Source organism: Phyllobates terribilis, unplaced genomic scaffold (genome assembly GCF_046119375.1).
Source record: "Phyllobates terribilis strain yellow unplaced genomic scaffold, ASM4611937v1 Scaffold_11__3_contigs__length_659146591, whole genome shotgun sequence".
NCBI lineage: Eukaryota > Metazoa > Chordata > Amphibia > Anura > Dendrobatidae > Phyllobates > Phyllobates terribilis.
In genome coordinates this window covers 341443204-341462025 of record NW_027362771.1, presented here as the reverse complement: position 1 = coordinate 341462025, position 18822 = coordinate 341443204, and the positions used below count along the sequence as shown (strand labels likewise).

The following is an 18822-nucleotide window of genomic DNA, read 5'->3' as shown; positions in this document are numbered from 1 at the left end:
TATACAATAAAAGTTATAAAATGTGTGAAAAAGGTTTCAGAACTGAGACTGTGCTAGTGTTAAAATGGAAATTCTCTACAAGGTATAGCATGTACGTTCAGCGTTGGTATAGATGTCGGTGTCGATTTACTAGAAACAGTAGGGGAGGTTTAAAGAAATAGATGCAGAGGAAAAGCGCAGAACTTCCCCCTACATAGCAACTTGGCCACTGCTTTCATTTTTCTACCTGTCTGAGAAGAATAATATCTGTAATTGGGTTAATTATCCAGACTAATGTTTATTTGCTTTTACATTTATAAAGCTCACTATTACTGGTAGCTAATCCTGACAAACACCAGCAATAATATAATGTGGCTGAGTGGCTGGCGATCACATAGAACCTAGTTGGTGTCCTAGAAAGGAGTAACCAGCTATGGCTGACCACAATCCAAAGAGGGAGAGTTGTCACTTGTCCTCTAAACCTTTTCTCGAAAGTGAAGGGTACCAAGAATAATCATTTTGATTTTGGCAAATATATTGATTTGGTAATTATGCACTATAAGGTCAGCATGGGTTCACGCGTCATTGGACTAACACATTGATGATTGATAAAAAAAAAGGAATGACGGCTTAACTCGAACATTTTGGCAGGACGGCAATTTAGGCTACAGCGACAATATAACCTGTGGCCTTTCGCAACTATGACACAGAGTCGTAGGTGCTTCCAGATATGTCCAAATTTCTGACACTAGTTGCAAGTCTCACCTGCCATAGCCTGCAATACAGATCTTATGTAATTGTCACTTGCATGCAAATTTTCATTTAATTTAATTGCTTTTAGAGCAAAATTGCAGCTTTCAAGCAATATGTAGACAAGTTGTTTAAATGCTTTTGGTCAAGTGACTTGTCTGAGAATTGCAGCTGCATGACACATGTCACCTTGTAGTCTTAGGGCTCGTGCACACGACCATATTTTCGGTCCGAGTGTTATTCGTTAAAAACGGACCACACTCGGACCAATGTCATTCAACAGGGCAATGCAGATGAACTATTTTTTTCATTGACCAAATCTGTGTGTGAAAAAGCACATTATGCACAATTTTCCTCTCGAAATCATTTGAGTCTATGGGTGCGAGAAAAAAATCAGTCCGATTTTTACAGATACATTGCAATTTCTGTAACATAGAAAACTGAAAATGGTCCTGTAAATGATGAATAGCTGCTGCTGTAAAAATAACGGATTGCACACAAATGACAAGTGAGAAAAACATCATCCCACTTTTCTGGGTGAAAATCACAGCAACCATAGGTGTCTGGCAGCAACTTACTCCCCTCTCCCCAATGAAAATACAGACATGTTGCCCGAACCAAGCATGCATGAATATGAGGAGTCCATTAGGGACTGGCTGCCGTCTGGCAATTACTTACCCCATGTGGGTAGCTAAAAGTTCTGTTTATTATTTTTGGTGTACGAGTTAAAACAGTGCTGCTACATACTGTAGATCCTAAAAGTATGCAACTGCAATTGTATGACTATACAGTCAGGGGCGGACATATCATTGGTGCAGCCTCTGCAGCTGCACAAGGGCCCAAGGTAAGGGGGCCACTACCACCTCCAAATCTGCAAGCAGCTTCTCTCACAGATAATGTTCTTGCACAAGAGCCCGTTTCTATACAGTTGTGCTCAAAAGTTAACATACCCCGGCAGAATTTTTCCTTTCTTGGCCTTGTTTCAGAGAATATGAATGATGATAAAAAATCTTTTTCTCCACTCATGGTTATTGGTTGGGTGAAGCCATTTATTGTCAAACTACTGTGTTTTCTCTTTTTAAGTCTTAATGACAACCAAAAACATCCAAATGACCCTGATCAAAAGTTCACATACCCTGGTAATTTTGGCCTGATAACATGCACAGAATTTGACACAAATGGGTTTGAATGGCTACTAAAGGTGACATCCTCACCTGTGACCTCTTTGCTTGTAATCAGTGTGTGTGCATAAAAGCTGAGTGAGTTTCTGGGATCCAGATAGACTCTTGTATCTTTCATCTAGCCACTGACATTTCTGGATTGTGAGTCATGGGGAAAGCAAAAGAATTGTCAACGGATCTATGGGAAACTGTAACTGTTAACTGTATAACACAGGAAAGGGATACAAAAAAATATCCAAGGCATTGATAATGCCAGTCAGCAGCATTCAAACTGTGATTAACAAATGGAAAATCAGGGGTTCTGTAAAAACCAAACCACGGTCAGGTAGACCAACAAAAATTTTGGCTACAACTGGCAGGAAAATTGTTCCGGATGCAAAGAAAAACCCACAAATAAAATCAGCTGAAAATCAGGACTCTCTGAAAACTAGTGATGTGGTTGTTTCAAGATGCACAATAAGGAGGCACTTGAAGAAAAATGGGCTGCATGGTCGAATCGCCAGAAGAAAGCCATTACTGCGCAAATGCCACAAAGTATCTCACCTACAATACGCCAAACAGCACAGAGACAAGCCTCAAAACTTATGGAACAAGGTAATTTGGAGTGAAGAGACCAAAATTGAACTTTTTGGCCACAACCATAAACGTTACATTTGGAGAGAGGTCAACAAGGCCTATGATGAAAGGAACACCATTCCTACAGTAAAGCACGGAGGTGGATCGCTGATGTTTTGGGGATGTGTGAGCTACAAAGGCACAGGAAACTTGGTAAAAGTTGAAGGAAAGATGAATGCACCACGTTATCAGCAAATACTGGAGGCAAATTTGCATTCATCAGTCCGGAAGCTGCGCATGGGACGTACTTGGACGCTCCAACATAACAACAATCCAAAACACAAGGCCAAGTCGACCTGTCATTGGCTACAGCAGAACAAAGTGAAGGTTCTGGAGTGGCCATCTCAGTCTCCTGACCTCAATATCATTGAGCCACTCTGGGGAGATCTCAAGCGCGCAGTTCATGCTAGATAGCCCAGGAATTTACAGGAACTGGAGGCTTTTTGCCAAGAAGAATGGGCAGCTTTACCATCTGAGAAAATAAAGAACTTCATCCACAACTACCACTAAAGACTTCAAGCTGTCATTGATGTTAGAGGGGGCAATACACGGTATTAATAACTGGGGTATGTGAACTTTTGATCAGGGTCATTTGGATGTTTTTGGTTGTCATTAAGATTTAAAAAGAGAAAACACAGTAGTTTGACAATAAATGGCTTCACCCAACCAATAACCATGAGTGGAGAAAAAGTTTTTTTGTTATCATTCATATTCTCTGAAACAAGGCCAAGAAAGGAAAAATTCTGCCGGGGTATGTAAACTTTTGAGCACAACTGTATGTGTTCGCCACTCTATACAGTTGCATATATCTGCCATTAATTTCCATTTTTTAACAAAAATGGGTATTGTGCAGAATATGTTTGCAGAAAATATGTAGTCTTTTTAATATACTAGAAAGAACAAAGGAAAATTGATATATTCCTACCAAATGAATGGTTAAAACAGCACTTTTGACTTGTGTTTACCTAATAATAGCCTATAGGCAGAACATATACAGTACACCAATATTGTTTCACAAACATAAAGTGAACAGAGTGTATAAAGAGTCATCTCACTAAGACCATGAGCCTTATTAGAATATATGGAAATTAAAGAAGCGGGCTAACAAAGAATAGCACTGACCCTAGACGAGCCCGCCGCTCTGTGTACTAATGGTCAGCCATTCTACTTTTACCCTGTAATGTGTGCCCTGCTGCAGCTTTCCTTAGTTAAAAGCTGAATATTCTCGTATGAAATTCCTGCGCATATACAATGAAATTCAGATTATTGCATATTGTGTTCCTATAATATCACAGCAAGAAGTTCAGTTCTAGCTATAGTTTTTATGGATTTTTTTTTTTTATTTCATTCTAGCTTTGCAATCTGTGTATTATAGTCAAAAGAAAATGTCAGTGTTTGTTCTATTTAGGGAAAAAAATAAAAAATGTGGGTAACTAATGATCTCAGACACTTGCCTGGCCCCATCACTGTAGCTAGTATTGGACTTACTCGATTTGTTACACTATAGTTTGCTATTATGAAATTTCCCTGTGCATTGTTAGCTTTTTTTAATTTACAAAGTGACTTAAAATATTGTTGCAGAGATGTATAAAAGCCCCTGACCTTCTGGAATTCACTTCCTGGAGAAATTCAGCACATCGCTTACTTTTACAGACGCAGGTTTTTACACTATTGCAGCCATGGGCATTGTTCTCCTCTTTATGAAAAAAGGCCTTTATAACCTTGCTGCTCTCTATCACACCTTGATGACAGGTGCCAGTGGAGATGCCAGTGTCCGCCCTGCTCCACTGTGAAGGTGACAACATCTATACAGAAAAGGGATTAATGGCTATTATCAAAAGAGGGGAATAGGTGACCTTGTGGCAAGGACAAAGCAGCATGAAGGTGTATTGTGAGCCTGTCTGCAGGGACAGTTATGTGCCAGCCAAAGCTATGTCCTTTCGCTTGTCCGCTGAATGGGAGTAGTGAGCAGACCAAACATCCACTGAGTCTACATACAACTCAATTGTGGTCATTACAGTCAGAAAATTAGTGTCTGTACAATCTCCTGTACAAGCTCCTGATTTTAGAAGCTGGGTGATCACAAAACGGATACTATCAGATACCCACAGGATAGGTAATCGCTTGTTGATTAGTGGGGGTACGCCCGTTAGGACATGCACCGCTCTACTTATTCTCTCTAGGGCTGCCGGTAGCTGCACTCATTTTTTCTGGGTCGCCGCACAAAGAACAAATGGAGCAGCGATTAAGCATCCAACCTGCTGCTCAATTTTGTATTGTGGATACAATTCCTCATTCTGCTGATCGGTGCGAGATCTCAAGAGTTGGATTTCTCAGTAAGTTATCAATGATCCTTTTGATAGGTAATAGGGTATGTGCACACATTCAGGATTTGAAGCAGAAATTTCCTGAGCGTTTTTGCCTCTCCCTGACAGAAAAAAAAGGTATGCGGATTTACATGCGTTTTTGACTCGTTTTTACATACGTTTGTACATACTTTTTTTTAAGCGTTTTTTAAAGTGTTTTTGTACATCAATGAATTCTTTTTGGAGCTAAATAAAGTTATTTGCTGAGACATTGCTTAAGCCCTTGGATTACCATAAGAACTGGGGTGAGTATATTGGTTCATTTAAATGATTAAAGAATGGGTCTGTTGTATTTCAAATACAGTGGTTACACTGTGTCTGTGTGTTTCTTTACTTTAATTAAAGTTTGGTCATGAAAAGGTCTGATTGACACCGTGACATCACAAAGCAAAAGAGCTCGGTGTCAGCTAGTCCCATTCACGGAATCTTCATTAGCATTTCTATTCATGTAATTTATGCGACTGCTGTGAGCTGTTAATTTTAGCCTGGGAAGGTGCCATTAGGCAAACACGGTCCCTGGCCATTAAATAACATCTCACAGCTGGTTCGTTAGCCACTATGTCCCCCCGATCAGCTCTCAGCAGCACTTTGGACACAACGTATTTATGTTGCGTCCAAAATGCGCTGTTCTAATGCCGCACTTTTGTTGTCGGTACATGTGAATCCACCGCATATAATGACACTTCAATTGGTCAAAATCAGCAGCGGGGACTGGCGTGTCCGCTACAGAAATTGATACGCTGCAGGTGAGTTTGGGTACATGGCCACGATCAGGAGCCGCTGCAGGTTTGATGCTGCATGTTTATACAGCGTCAAACCCGCAGCGTCCAGATGTTACGCTATAGTGCATGGGATCTCTAGAAATCCCACGTCCACTATGCATACATCTGAGGCTGCGTATCACCCATGGACTCACATGCCGCACGTCTTTCAGGACCGCAGCATGTCATATTCTCTTGTGGAGTCGATAGTCTCCACAACAGAAATTTGACCACTAGAATGTATTGAATGCGGTAAATCCGCATGGTTCAGTGAACACATGTGGATTTACCTGGATTTTCAATAGAATGCAATGTTTTGGACGCAGCAAAAATTTGCATCCAAAGCGCTGCTACGTCTGAATTATGGGCACAGAGCCTAAAATTTTTTTAAAAAATGGCGTGGGCTCCCGCGTCATTTTTAGAACCAGCAGAGGTAAAGCCGACTGCTAGGGGCTGATATTAGTAGCCGGGGAAGGGGCCATTAGCCAACAATGTTCCCTGGCTATTAATAACAGCCCACATCTGTTTGTTTAGCCTTTACTGGCTAGATTACAGGGGAACCCCAGAAAAAATTTGACATGGGGTCCCCCTATAAAATCTAACCTGCAAAGGCTAAACTAGACAGCTGCGGGCTGATATTAATAGCCAGGGAAGGGGCCATGGATACTAGCCCCCTCCACGGCTATTAATATCACCCCTCAGCAGTCCTAGAAATGGCGCATCCATAAGATGCGCCAAATCTGGCGCTTAGCCTCGCTCTTCCCACTGCCCTGCAGCGGTGGCAGTGGGGTAATGGAGTTCACGTCAGCCTTGTATTGGCGGCTGATGTGAAGCCCAGGTTAGTAATGGAGGGCGTGACCATCAGGTGATCGGTGACGTGAGCACAGGTCCTGGCAGCGCAGTACACAGCAGTGTACCGCTGGCCACCGGGAGCATCGGATCGCCGCCGGGGACCAGAAGGACACTGGGGGCCGCCAGACAGGTACAGTGGTGGCCAAAAGTATTGGCACCCCTGCAATTCTGTCAGATAATACTCAGTTTCTTCCTAAAAATGATTGCAATCACAAATTCTTTGGTATTATTATCTTAATTTAATTTGCTTGCAAGGAAAAAACACAAAAGAGAATGAAGCAAAAATCAAATCATTGATCATTTCACACAAAACTCCAAAAATGGGCCAGACAAAAGTATTGGCACCCTCAGCCTAATACTTGGTTGCACAACCTTTAGCCAAAATAACGGCGAACAACCGCTTCCGGTAGCCATCAATGAGTTTCTTACAATGCTCTGCTGGAATTGTAGACCATTCTTCTTTGGCAAACTGCTCCAGGTCCCTGATATTTAAAGGGTGCCTTCTCCAAACTGCCATTTTGAGATCTCTCCACAGGTGTTCTATGGGATTCAGGTCTGGACTCATTGCTGGCCACCTTAGAAGTCTCCAGTGCTTTCTCTCAAACCATTTTATAGTGCTTTTGGAAGTGTGTTTTGGGTCATTGTCCTGCTGGAAGACCCATGACCTCTGAGGGAGACCCAGCTTTCTCACACTGGGCCCTACATTATGCTGCAAAATTTGTTGGTAGTCTTCAGACTTCATAATGCCATGCACACGGTCAAGCAGTCCAGTGCCAGAGGCAGCAAAGCAACCCCAAAACATCAGGGAACCTCCGCCATGTTTGACTGTAGGGACCGTGTTCTTTTCTTTGAATGCCTCTTTTTTTTTCATGTACACTCTATGTTGATGCTTTTTCCCAAAAAGCTCTACTTTTGTCTCATCTGACCAGAGAACATTCTTCCAAAACGTTTTAGGCTTTCTCAGGTAAGTTTTGGCAAACTCCAGCCTGGCTTTTTTATGTCTCGGAGTAAGAAGTGGGGTCTTCCTGGGTATCCTACCATTCAGTCCCTTTTCATTCAGACGCCGACGGATAGTACAGGTTGCCACTGTTGTACCCTCGGACTGCAGGGCAGCTTGAACTTGTTTGGATGTTAGTCGAGGTTCTATATCCACCATCCGCACAATCTTGCGTTGAAATCTCTCGTCAATTTTTATTTTCCGTCCACATCTAGGGAGGTTAGCCACAGTGCCATGGGCTTTAAACTTCTTGATGACACTGCACACGGAAGACACAGGAACATTCAGGTCTTTGGAGATGGACTTGTTGCCTTGAGATTGCTCATACTTCCTCACAATTTGGTTTCTCAAGTCCTCAGACAGTTCTTTGGTCTTCTTTCTTTTCTCCATGCTCAATGTGGTACACACAAGGACACAGGACAGAGGTTGAGTCAACTTTAATCCATGTTAACTGGCTGCAAGTGTGATTTAGATATTGCCAACACCTGTTAGGTGCCACAGGTAAGTTACAGGTGCTGTTAATTACACGAATTAGAGAAGCATCACATGATTTTTCAAACAGTGCCAATACTTTTGTCCACCCCCTTTTTTAGGTTTGGTGTGGAATTATATCCAATTTGGCTTTAGGACAATTCTTTTTGTGTTTTTTTCATTGAAGACAAATTAAATGAAGATAATAATACCAAAGAATTTGTGATTGCAATCATTTTCAGGAAGAAACTGAGTATTATTTGACAGAATTGCAGGGGTGCCAATACTTTTGGCCACCACTGTAAGTATACAGGTTTTTTTTTTTTTTACTTTTTCTTTTCTTTTTTTACTACCGCGGGCTGGGAAGAGCAGACTACTGCTCATCCCATCCACACCACCCTCACTGTTATCAGTCAGAGCGGCGGTTGGATGAGAGGGGTACCACCCGCAGTACGATTCCGCTGCGAATTTGCACCTATTGACTGTGATTGAAATGCAGCAAATCCGTATGTATAGATATTATACATGCGGGTTTGCTGCGATTCACTGCAAGTCAATGGGCTCGAATTTGCAGTGGAATCGCGCAATAAATGGTTCTGCTGCGGTTTTTGTGCACAGCACATGCGGATTACCATTGCTATACATGGCAGACCTATTAACAAGCGGTTTTAATGCGCTTCCGCGGCGGAAAAACCGCCGCGGAAACGCATTAAAACCACATCGTGTGCACAGAGCCATAATTTGTTTTCACCAGACAACCCCTTAAAAGACTATCTAAACTTTGCAAATATTTTTTTTTATTGATCTGATGCATGTGTAATAAGAAGTGAAGCAACTCTTCAAATAGCCTTGATTAAACAATCTACAGCTACTATTCACACCTATGTGTCTCTGTAGTAACAGACTACTGGCGAACCCTGGAAATCTCTTACTGTAGTCATATTTTCCTCGGTCGCCTTGCCCATTTATTTTTCTAATTTACATTCAGACTTGGACTGGCCCACAGGAGAACAGGACAATCCTCTGGTGGGCCCCTGTGCAGGAGTGGGCCATCACCCTCTTATATGAGCAGTACTCGTCACAATGTACTTTATTCACTATGTACAGACAAAGGCAGCATCTTATTCATTTAACAATCTACCCAGTTCATTTTTATATACATTTGGGATTGAGGATAATGTCACATTTGCATGTAGCTGAAAAGTGGGGCCCTGGAGTTGCGTACTGGTGGGCCCTTGGCTCCCCAATCTGATACTGTTTACCTTTGATAGGTCAAAATATATTTTTGATATGCAAATGTGGTATAGATTCAGTTTCAAAGTCATTTAGGAATCTCTCTGGATGGGTTGCGGCTGTCCAAGTTTCCTCTGTCCGAGGAAAGTCTACGGTGACCTTTTACATGAGAAAAATATTCTTCACGTTAGTGATGATCGTTGGTTAAAAAAAAAATAGTTTACCTTTTCAGTTTCTGTTGGCAATCACAGTTACTTTATTTGTTCCCAGAGCCCCTTACATGCAGTTTGAAACCAGCTCCTTATTTTATATTTTCCTCTTGTGGGAATACATGCTGGATGTGAGGTCTGTGTGTACAGGAGTCTGCTGTCTTCGCTATCATATTTCAGCACAGTTTCAATCCCGGAGTGTTTTCTCCTTCGTGTGCTTTTGTTCTTGTCTATATCCTAATTTCTCTGCCCTTCCTGAGAACATAAATGCTTTCCCCTGATCTGACATGTACAACTCCACTCACCTCAATTCTGCCATCTTTAATACTGAGAGAGGGCAAGAGAAGAGCAAAATGAGACATCAGAGCAAGGAGCAGAGATCTGACAAATGTGTGTCAGTTTTGTAGAATAGCTAGCTAGAAACCGGACTCACTACAACAGCAAGATGGACGAACATTTTTTAATGAAACATTAAAGCCATTTCTCTCATTTAGAGAGAAAATAAACAATAAAGAAAAATTTGTGTAATGGTTTCCGTAGCCTTTAAAGGGGTATTGCCATCTTACACATTTATAGCATACCCACTGGAATTGCCACAAATGTCTGATAGATGCAGATTCCACCACTGGACCCTCATCTATCTCAAGAATAGGGCCATGTCTTGCTTAACTGAGAATGGAGAGTTGACGGACTAATAGAGTTCTCAAATGGGCAAGCAAGCATAGTGAGCAGTTTAAAGAGCTACCAAAGATGTGACTAGAGAGATACGCATGCGCTGCCATGAAAACATTATAGACAAAGCATTAAACACAGTATTCCTTTTTGTTGCCTTTTTTTAATCCATAAATTACATCCTTCTTAAAGGGGTATTTTCAAGTTGTTTCTTGAGCAGCTCACAGCTCTGTAAATGAAAATATTAAGTAAAGTGCTGTACAGAGGTCCTAGATACATTTGTCAAGCCCTTTATGCTGGACTGTTCTCTACTAAGGGCAGGTGCAGACGGCCATAGATGCTCTCATCCGAGAGATTCGGGGAGATTATGTAAATGACACTCTGATCAAACTCTTATGAGAGTGTGAGCATTGTGTGATCCGATTCTCTTGCATGAGAAGATGGAAGAAAAAATGTCTCCATCTTCTCCATTCTGTGAGTGCGTTGAAATCAGACTGCACTCAGGTGTCACCTGAGTGCAGTCTGATGTTTTCCACGTACTCATTGACTTGCATGGCCGAGTGCGTTCCAAATATCAGATCAAAATCAGGCATGCTGCGATTGTTTCCTCGGACCGGCTCTTTGTTGGATCGCACTCGGACCGAAAATACGTTCGTCTGCACCTGCCCTAAGAGATGTTTCAGGATAGCCTCACCTGCCTGCAAACCATAGACTGCAAACTAAGCTGCTGCTTCTCATCTATCACAGTTCAGTGGCTTCAGAATTAGAGTTACACCAATGTGCGGCACTATTTCTGCCACATTGTGGCACTTTTATGTGCGCTGTGTGGCTTTGAGTACTAAGTGGGGAAAAGTATAAACTATGGGCCGGATTCATTATTGCATCAGTGCCTCTTTTTTGCTTTGTTTTTTCACCTGGTTTTTTATTTGCGCATAACTGTTCTTTTCATTTTCACCTGTTTTTTATGTTCCTCATTGCGCTTTGGGTTTACAGATGTTTTGGCTAATTCATCAATTGTGACTTTTTTTTATAAAAGTTACCATATTTTTGCGAAAATGTAAAACACGACTCTAATTTTTGTGCAGATTTTATGACATTTTAGCAGAACATTTTTGCTTTAAGAAGGCGCAAAATTTTTTATTTTTTATTATGCGCAAATTCATGAACCACATGAAGAATTTGTCACAAAATAAGTCAACAAATATCACACGACAAAAAAAGAAAAGTGACGTAAAAAAAAAAAAAACAGTAAATCCACAAGTTGCCATCACTGGGACAAGTGGGAAAAAATCCAGAATTTTTTGCGACTTCAGTGTCACAGTCTTGCGTGACCCCCATTATACTGCGCCATAGCCCGGCCATTCCGCGACCTTCGGCCACCTGATGTGTGCTGGGGTCTAATTCGCTTTATAGCCATGGCATTGAGTGTTGGTTGCCAAGCAAGGGCACAGCTATAGGAAAGCTGGAGGTAGCGGGGCACCCACCTAGTGACGAGGGGCGCCCCCTAAGTCCCTCTGAAGCATAAATGGCTCAGCAGCATTATACATGGCCACAGACTTTGCATTGGGGTCCAGGAAACAAGTTGCCCCCTGTGCACTAGTGACGAGTTCTCCCCCGTGAATGGCTGCGGGGCTATGGGGACAATCACACACGTTAGTGGCGGCAGGGCACAGCGGCGCACACCTCTCCGTGCCCCCTGCCCGCTCTCCCTCTGTTCTCGCCGCTGTCAGCTGCTGGCCACGTGTGAGGCGGGTGCGCTTCCCAGATGGGCGTGTCTTGTCGGCATCCCCTCTGCTTATTGGTCAGGGAAGGAGAGGTGGGCTGTGCCGCTGTCAGATTTCGGGGCGTGTCCAGAGCGGGTCACATGGACTCTCATATGGCAGCTGCGGGCGGGGGATGCGGCAGAGCGAAGCTGGCAACTGAGAGCTGTGGAGTGTGCAGGGGGCTCCGGGGCACAGCGCGGTGACCATGTATTATGTGATTGCGGCCATGAAAGGTGAGAGACTGCCCGGGGATCAGTAGCACCCAGCAGAGCATGGGCAGAGGGGGAGCAGGGCGCGCTGGCACTCTTGTAAAGTAAGGCATATGCACAGCGGAGAAGGAAGCTGGCATCAGAGTTAGCTAAGGCCGCCTGGCATCGGCGTTGGCAAAGCCACTGGAACAAGGAAATGTGCGGAGAGCCCGAGCCCCTGGCTCTGGGGGAGGGGGTGTCTTCATGACAAGGTGGCAGAGACGGGCACGCTAGGCGGGCGAGCTGGAGTTAGCAGGGCTGCTGCCAGGAACCTCTGCTGCCAGTGTTGAGGTGGCATGGAGAGCAGGAAGTGTAGGGAGAGAAGTCCAAGACGGGGACCAGCCTCCTGGCAGAAGGGCTGGCAAAGTAAGGGCACACAGTCGTATCTGCATGGCGGTGCAGGAGAATGCAAGCTATTGTTCCACGTTATCAGCCACTTGTGTTATGGAAAGAAGACTGACTGCTATGTCCTGCAGGTAAAGAAGTTTAGGCAGTTGACTGCCCCTCTGAGAACCAGAGACCCATTGCCCAGGCATGTGTGTGGCATTAGTAAGGGATCTGCCAGTGCATGCATTTCATCTTCTACCCATGCCCACATCAGATGCCCTCCTGTGCAGTGAGGATGACGACTTTCCTTCAGTACCACTGACTTGTATGGTCTAGATGTAGTGGAACTCGCCGAACCTATACTGGCTGTAGTGGAGGAGGATTGCTCCTGTACACAATGCATGCCAGTCTTCTGTGGGCCACTGAGCCATGCTGCCCACAGACCTGGTGGTGATAACTCACCTTAACTGCATCAGTCATCTGTGCTGTGATGCTACTGTATATCACATGCGTGTGTGTGTGTATATATCTATCTATCTCATGATACCTGCAGTGATGTCACAATTACCAGTATAGTGTCTGAAATCAAAGCCTGTGCCACCAGAATGTACTTTCTTTAGCTGTGGCATTGTATGCCCGCCTCAGAGCCTCAGCAAAATTGTTCACATAGATAAAGTAAAACTGCTGATGGGGAGGAATTCAGTGTTCTCATTGAAAAGAAAGCAATTTGTTTGAGGCGCAGAAACTTGCAGCTCTCCTCCAGCCACACAGGGTTTAGGCCACCGGCCTATTAGTGCATCCTGGTCTGAGAGATTTGTGGCTTTGTCTCTGTGTCTGTGTTTATACATAACTGCCATTATTACCGATGGGCCATATAATTATAGGTTTCATAATGACTTAATGAGTTTCTCTTGTATGCACTGACGTCTGATTGCTCTTACGTCCTTGTTAATTCATTTCACATCAGTAATTAATATCCAGCCCTTGTCTTGGTTATACTAGATCTACCATTTCATTTGAAAAATTTTCTACTTAAAGCGACAGATAGCCGAGATGTGAAACGGAATAAATATTTTAAAAGGAAAGCTGCGGACTGTATGCAGCACATCCCCTGGTACATAGCTGCTGACATATAAAACATAGGGAGGACATGTTCAAATGAAGGGTCTAGATTTCTTCTGCCATCATCCAATCAAAAGGGACTCTTCAGTGATTCTGTAATGTGATAAATCTATTTGGTGTGAAGTGTCAGAAGTTTCCACAGTACCCTTGAGAAAGGTCATGTAAACTTGCACTTTGGAACTCTCTGTTTATTGATAAAATAGCATGATTGTATATAATACTGCGCTTTTTACAAAAATATATATTTTTAAATAGGATATATAGATCGATACAGTATATGTGTGTATGTATATGTTATGGTTTATATATAGCTGTAAAAACAGATCCACATAATAAATATATTTTTATATATGCATACAGCTATATCTCATATATATATATATATATATATATATATATATATATATATACATATACAGAGAAATGTGTATTTAAATAGCAGAGATATATATGAATAATTATTTATTATTACAATTATAGGTACTCTGTAGAATTATATATGCGTATAGTTTATATGTGCTCTTATATAATACAAGGAAGCAGAAATCACTCATATATTTGCATACCTAATATGAAATATTATCAGATAGGAACTTTGATATATATTTTTTGTTATACTTTGCAATGAGAACAAGCCTTTACATGACATTGACCCATGCTTGTCATATTGCCATGGAGTCAGTATCTATCACCACACAGTAGCCCTTCATATTGTACATAAGAGAAAATGTAGCCACTGGTGTAACTTCTGCTTCCTGGAGTGGTCCAGGGTAATGATGGTACCTGTGAGAGTCCAGGCCCCGAGAATAAAGTTTTCGGATTTATCTGAATAATATTGGTGTGAATGAGGGCTTAGCATGTAGACAATACTCGCTGCACAATGAACTACTGTATTTGAAAGTAAACAGAAATGAAAACCTATTTTACTTTCTCGCAGACTTCTATTATAATATTGAGTAACTGTGGTCATTTCTTCCTTTGTTTTATTATCGAAAATATCTCTATTTGCTACTATTTAGCTTGTTCCTTTTTTTGTAGTTACAATGAAATGCCCATGAACTAGTGACATAATGATGCTTGTAGCATACATCTCAGTGTTTGCGATGTCACATATAGTTTCTATACATAATTTCTTATACTTCTATACATATTTCTTATATGAGATGGTCATATTTCCCTTTTCCTACTCTACTTGCCCCATGATGGACCTTTAGGATGGGGTCACATAAACCGTTTTTATCATCCAACCCTCCATCGAATACTGCTATAAAAAGTGTATGTGTGATTCCAGCCACCCGCATAGAATATCGTCATATTGTAAATTTAGCAGCTGTTTTGATATTTTCTCAATATCTTCATAGTTTTGACAGTTGTTTACATTGTTTTAGTTTCTCTTCTTCCGTATATTATGCAGAATACAGCCAAAGTAATCACTTATGTCATACAGTCATTATATTGTGATTGTATGATAAACCAGTCCAATATGCCTCTGTATGTACTTAGTGTTACTATTTCACACTTGGTGTATGTAAAGTGGTATACAGGTCACAAAGTTGTTCTAAAACCAATGAAATATGTGCTTCTAATCCTTCAACTAGACAAGTGACATTTATGATGTGACTGTTTGCTTTGATCTGTGAACCTTTGTTTAGAGAGATGTACCAAAAGCTGAATTGTAACCCTGGGGCTGGAGGAAACCCGAGAACTAAGATTATGCGGAAGGTTTACTCCTAAACACACAAATGTATTTTATTTATTTTACTCACTTATATAGCGCCATTAATTCCACCGCACTTTACAGACATTGTCATCACTGTCCCCATTGGGGCTCACAATCTACATTTCATTATCCGTATGTTTTTGGAGTGTGAGAGCAAATTGGAGAAACACGGGGAGAACATACAAACTCCTTGCTGATGTTGTCGTTGGTGGGATTTGAACCGAGGACCCCAGCGCTGCAAATCAACAGTGCTACACATAAGACATTTGTGAACAATAATCAAATTCAGCTCTGCTACATCTGACAAACATGTACCTATAAACTCCGCTCTGCATAATAAACTTACCTTTGCATTACAACAAACCTCTGCTACATCTTACAAGCTTCTTTCTGCTGTCCCTGACACTGAGCTTGGCTCCAATTGTGTGCCCCATTATATTTGTATCCCACACACTTGTCATATAGGATTGCATATAATCCTCTCCATTATAAAACTGTATTCTCCATTATCAATATATAGTGATTTTTATTTTTTGGGCCTGTGCATGAGGAAGCTGGAGAATATTCTGCATTGGGGTTATTGGAGGCAGCACTGTGAATACATATTTTGCCGAAAGCAAGAACCACTTGTTACTCTTGTTCAACCTGTATTCAGGGAACTAGGCATACCTATATGCTCTATAGTCACTAATTTAAAAGTAAAAAAGGGCATTAAAATAGAAACTACATTAAAGTCCTGAAGATTATACATTCAGTAGAAATATGCACATCCTTATTAATTAGGCATCCAGAAAGTTGACAAAACCTAAAGTATAATAGTGACAGATGGTTTAAATGAATATTCCTCTCTGTGGTATCGTTAAACAGTCCTGATATCATAACACGGGGACATCAAATTCATCAAAACTAAAATAAATAGATGTTCTAGAGACTCTTTAGCATCATTTCCATTTGCACATACAGATTGTGACAGGCAGCTGAAGCCATAGGATGTTTTCTATTGGGGAAGTTACAGCCTGCAAACATTACATTTCTAAAAAGTGAAAGTGATGCCCGGGACTGACCATTGTGGTTAAGTTATAACAACAGCAGTGTGGCTTTATATATATATATACAATATATAAGATGTTTGGCCTTGGTGGACCACTTAATATATACATTGTGAATAGTAGATATAACACCTAGCGAGTGTCAGCCTGTATCAAGCAAGATCTTCACCACAATCACTTCTATGAATCAGCATTTTCTTAATTTATTCCGTTTACTATTGCCCTTAAGGTGATATATCATTTAATAATGACATGAATATGAAATCGGTCACTTGATCTTTAGTGCCAGTTTTGGTCCCGTTGTCCACATAAGGCCTCATTCACACGTCCCATTTTCATTAGTGTGCTGGATCAGGTTTGTATTAGGGCTTATTCACATGTCAGTATTTGGTCAGTAGTTTTGCATTGAGTGTTTTGTGGGCCATAACAGGAGGGTAATGTAAAGAGAAAATTTATAATTGAAAGATAGCTGTTCTGAGCTTTGGAGACACTCCTGGTTTTGCCATACAAATACTCATCAAAAATACTGATGTGTGAATAAAGCCTCAGTGTTTGGTTAGTGGGTTAGATTTTATACTCGGTGATTTTCATGTATGCAAAAGAAAAATTGCAAGACATCTCCCACAAATTACAATGGCAGAAACGGCACACGGAAAATTCAATAGCGTTTTGGGAGAAATTCCCAACAGGTTGCAGTTAAATAAAAAATGCACTGTATATATACAGAAGTCATGTATGTTGGTGGGGAAATAGTTATAATGTATCTTTTCATTCGTCATCAACTTTTATGGTGGTTTAGACTTATTTGGACTAAATTTCTGATATGGTTCGGATGTTTTCTACAGTCATTATTACTTTGTGGCATCTGTGTTTTCCGCATTGAGGCCCAGATCATATGAAAATGAGAAATTAGAAATCTGACAATTGCATGTATGTGGAAGTCAGAAATTAAAAAAAGGAATGGACAAGTGATTGGGAACCTTAATAAAAAATCTGATTTAGTTTACGGTCTTAAAAAAAGATTGACGCTAACTAATCAGAGTGTATCATTGGCTGATTGGATGGCTGTCCATCATAAACACTATTTATATGTTCTCTTTGAATATTTTAATAAGTAATATTTAGTTTCTGTCACTCCTGTCTTTCCTTCTTACATGAAGTAACAACTTGATCTTTTCACAGGAATATGTACAATTATTATACATATTTATAGATTTAACTGGTTTGTAAAGTTGCATGTAGCGGATGTAGGTCTTTTTTCCAACCAAACTTTACAGTAAGTTCTTCTAATTTGTACTTATGTCATAATGATGTGGTTGTGGGTGACCATGTACTCAATATGATAACATGGGTACGGCAAACATGACTGCTCAAGTGGAAAATTTTACACAGGAGTCAGGAATGTGTGTCTAATAATAAAAGTATGCTATAAAAACCTACCATCCTTCATATGCAAGATATATATCCAGCATGGGCCGAAGGAAAATAGATGAAGCTGTCACTTTATCCAAGCAATAGTCTGAGAAAAGCTACTGTGGCCTAAATAAAGGCATGAGAAATAGAACTATTTCTTTGAATCTCCATCATATTACATATTTATGGCATATTATATACTGAAAACGTCTTGGCCATAAAGCCTATTTGTGTTCCGCCTGATCTAGGTACCTCCTCCAGTTTTTACACGTAAAGACTTCTTTTTACGCAGACCAGTTTTAAAGTTTTTCCTTGCTGTCTCAGGATTTTTTTTCTTTTTCAGGAATTGATAGGCCAAAGCAATATATTTTTTTAAATTGAGTGACTTTAGCAAATGCATGTTAAAAAATAAAATTCTACAGCTAAGAAAATTTGGTTTTGGTTCCTAAAGTGTCTTCAACATTTTCCCCTATGTGGCACATTTGCATCATTTTGGCTGCTTGGAGCTTTAGAATTGCCCCTTCTTTTTAAACAATGGTATGGTCCTGACCACCCACTGCCATTAAAATCCCATGGACAGACTCATTTTTTAGAATATAAGCCAACTGTATATTTGTTGTTCTCTATATTTATCTGCGTTTGTCCCCAAGGGTTAAATTTGTTGAAAAAAATGAGTATTACATTTGTCCAAGATGATGTGTGTGATGGTTGAATAATGAGCCTAAGCAACGCAGTTGATAAATTTGCCAAATCTTACATGCTATACTTTTCTAGTATTGAAGGGATTGTCCACTATTGCTTAAATGCCCTACATACCTCTTAGACCAAGTAGTAGGTATATTTTTTGTTTTAGGTGGGCCAGTTAAGAATGGGATTTCCAGCGGTGGACAACCCCTCTAAGTAAAATTTTCACATATTTATCAAAAAATATTTTTGCCTATTTCTAACAAGTGCATGTTTACTTTTAGTAGGTTTTAATGAGATGGGATTGTGATTAATTTCTAATACATGTAAAGATGACTCCATAGCTGGTATCACATCTATTCACCTGAGGGAATGTGTGTAAGCAATTTTTGACTGCAAGTCATGGGATA

At 40.8% G+C, this 18822-nt stretch overlaps 1 protein-coding gene across 2 annotated transcripts in view; it reads left to right on the top strand.

Moving 5' to 3' along the window:
• RORA (RAR related orphan receptor A) overlaps window positions 1–18822 on the top strand; it is a 412752-nt gene that overhangs the window by 340310 nt on the left and 53620 nt on the right. The window contains exon 1 of one of the 2 annotated variants that reach the window (XM_073652807.1): window positions 11934–12082. The exons of the other annotated variant lie outside the window; for it this stretch is intronic. Coding sequence (XP_073508908.1) covers window positions 12055–12082 — 28 coding nt within the window. The 5' untranslated portion in view covers window positions 11934–12054. Of the gene's footprint in view, window positions 1–11933; window positions 12083–18822 lie in introns of those variants that run through there. 2 annotated transcript variants of the gene reach the window in all.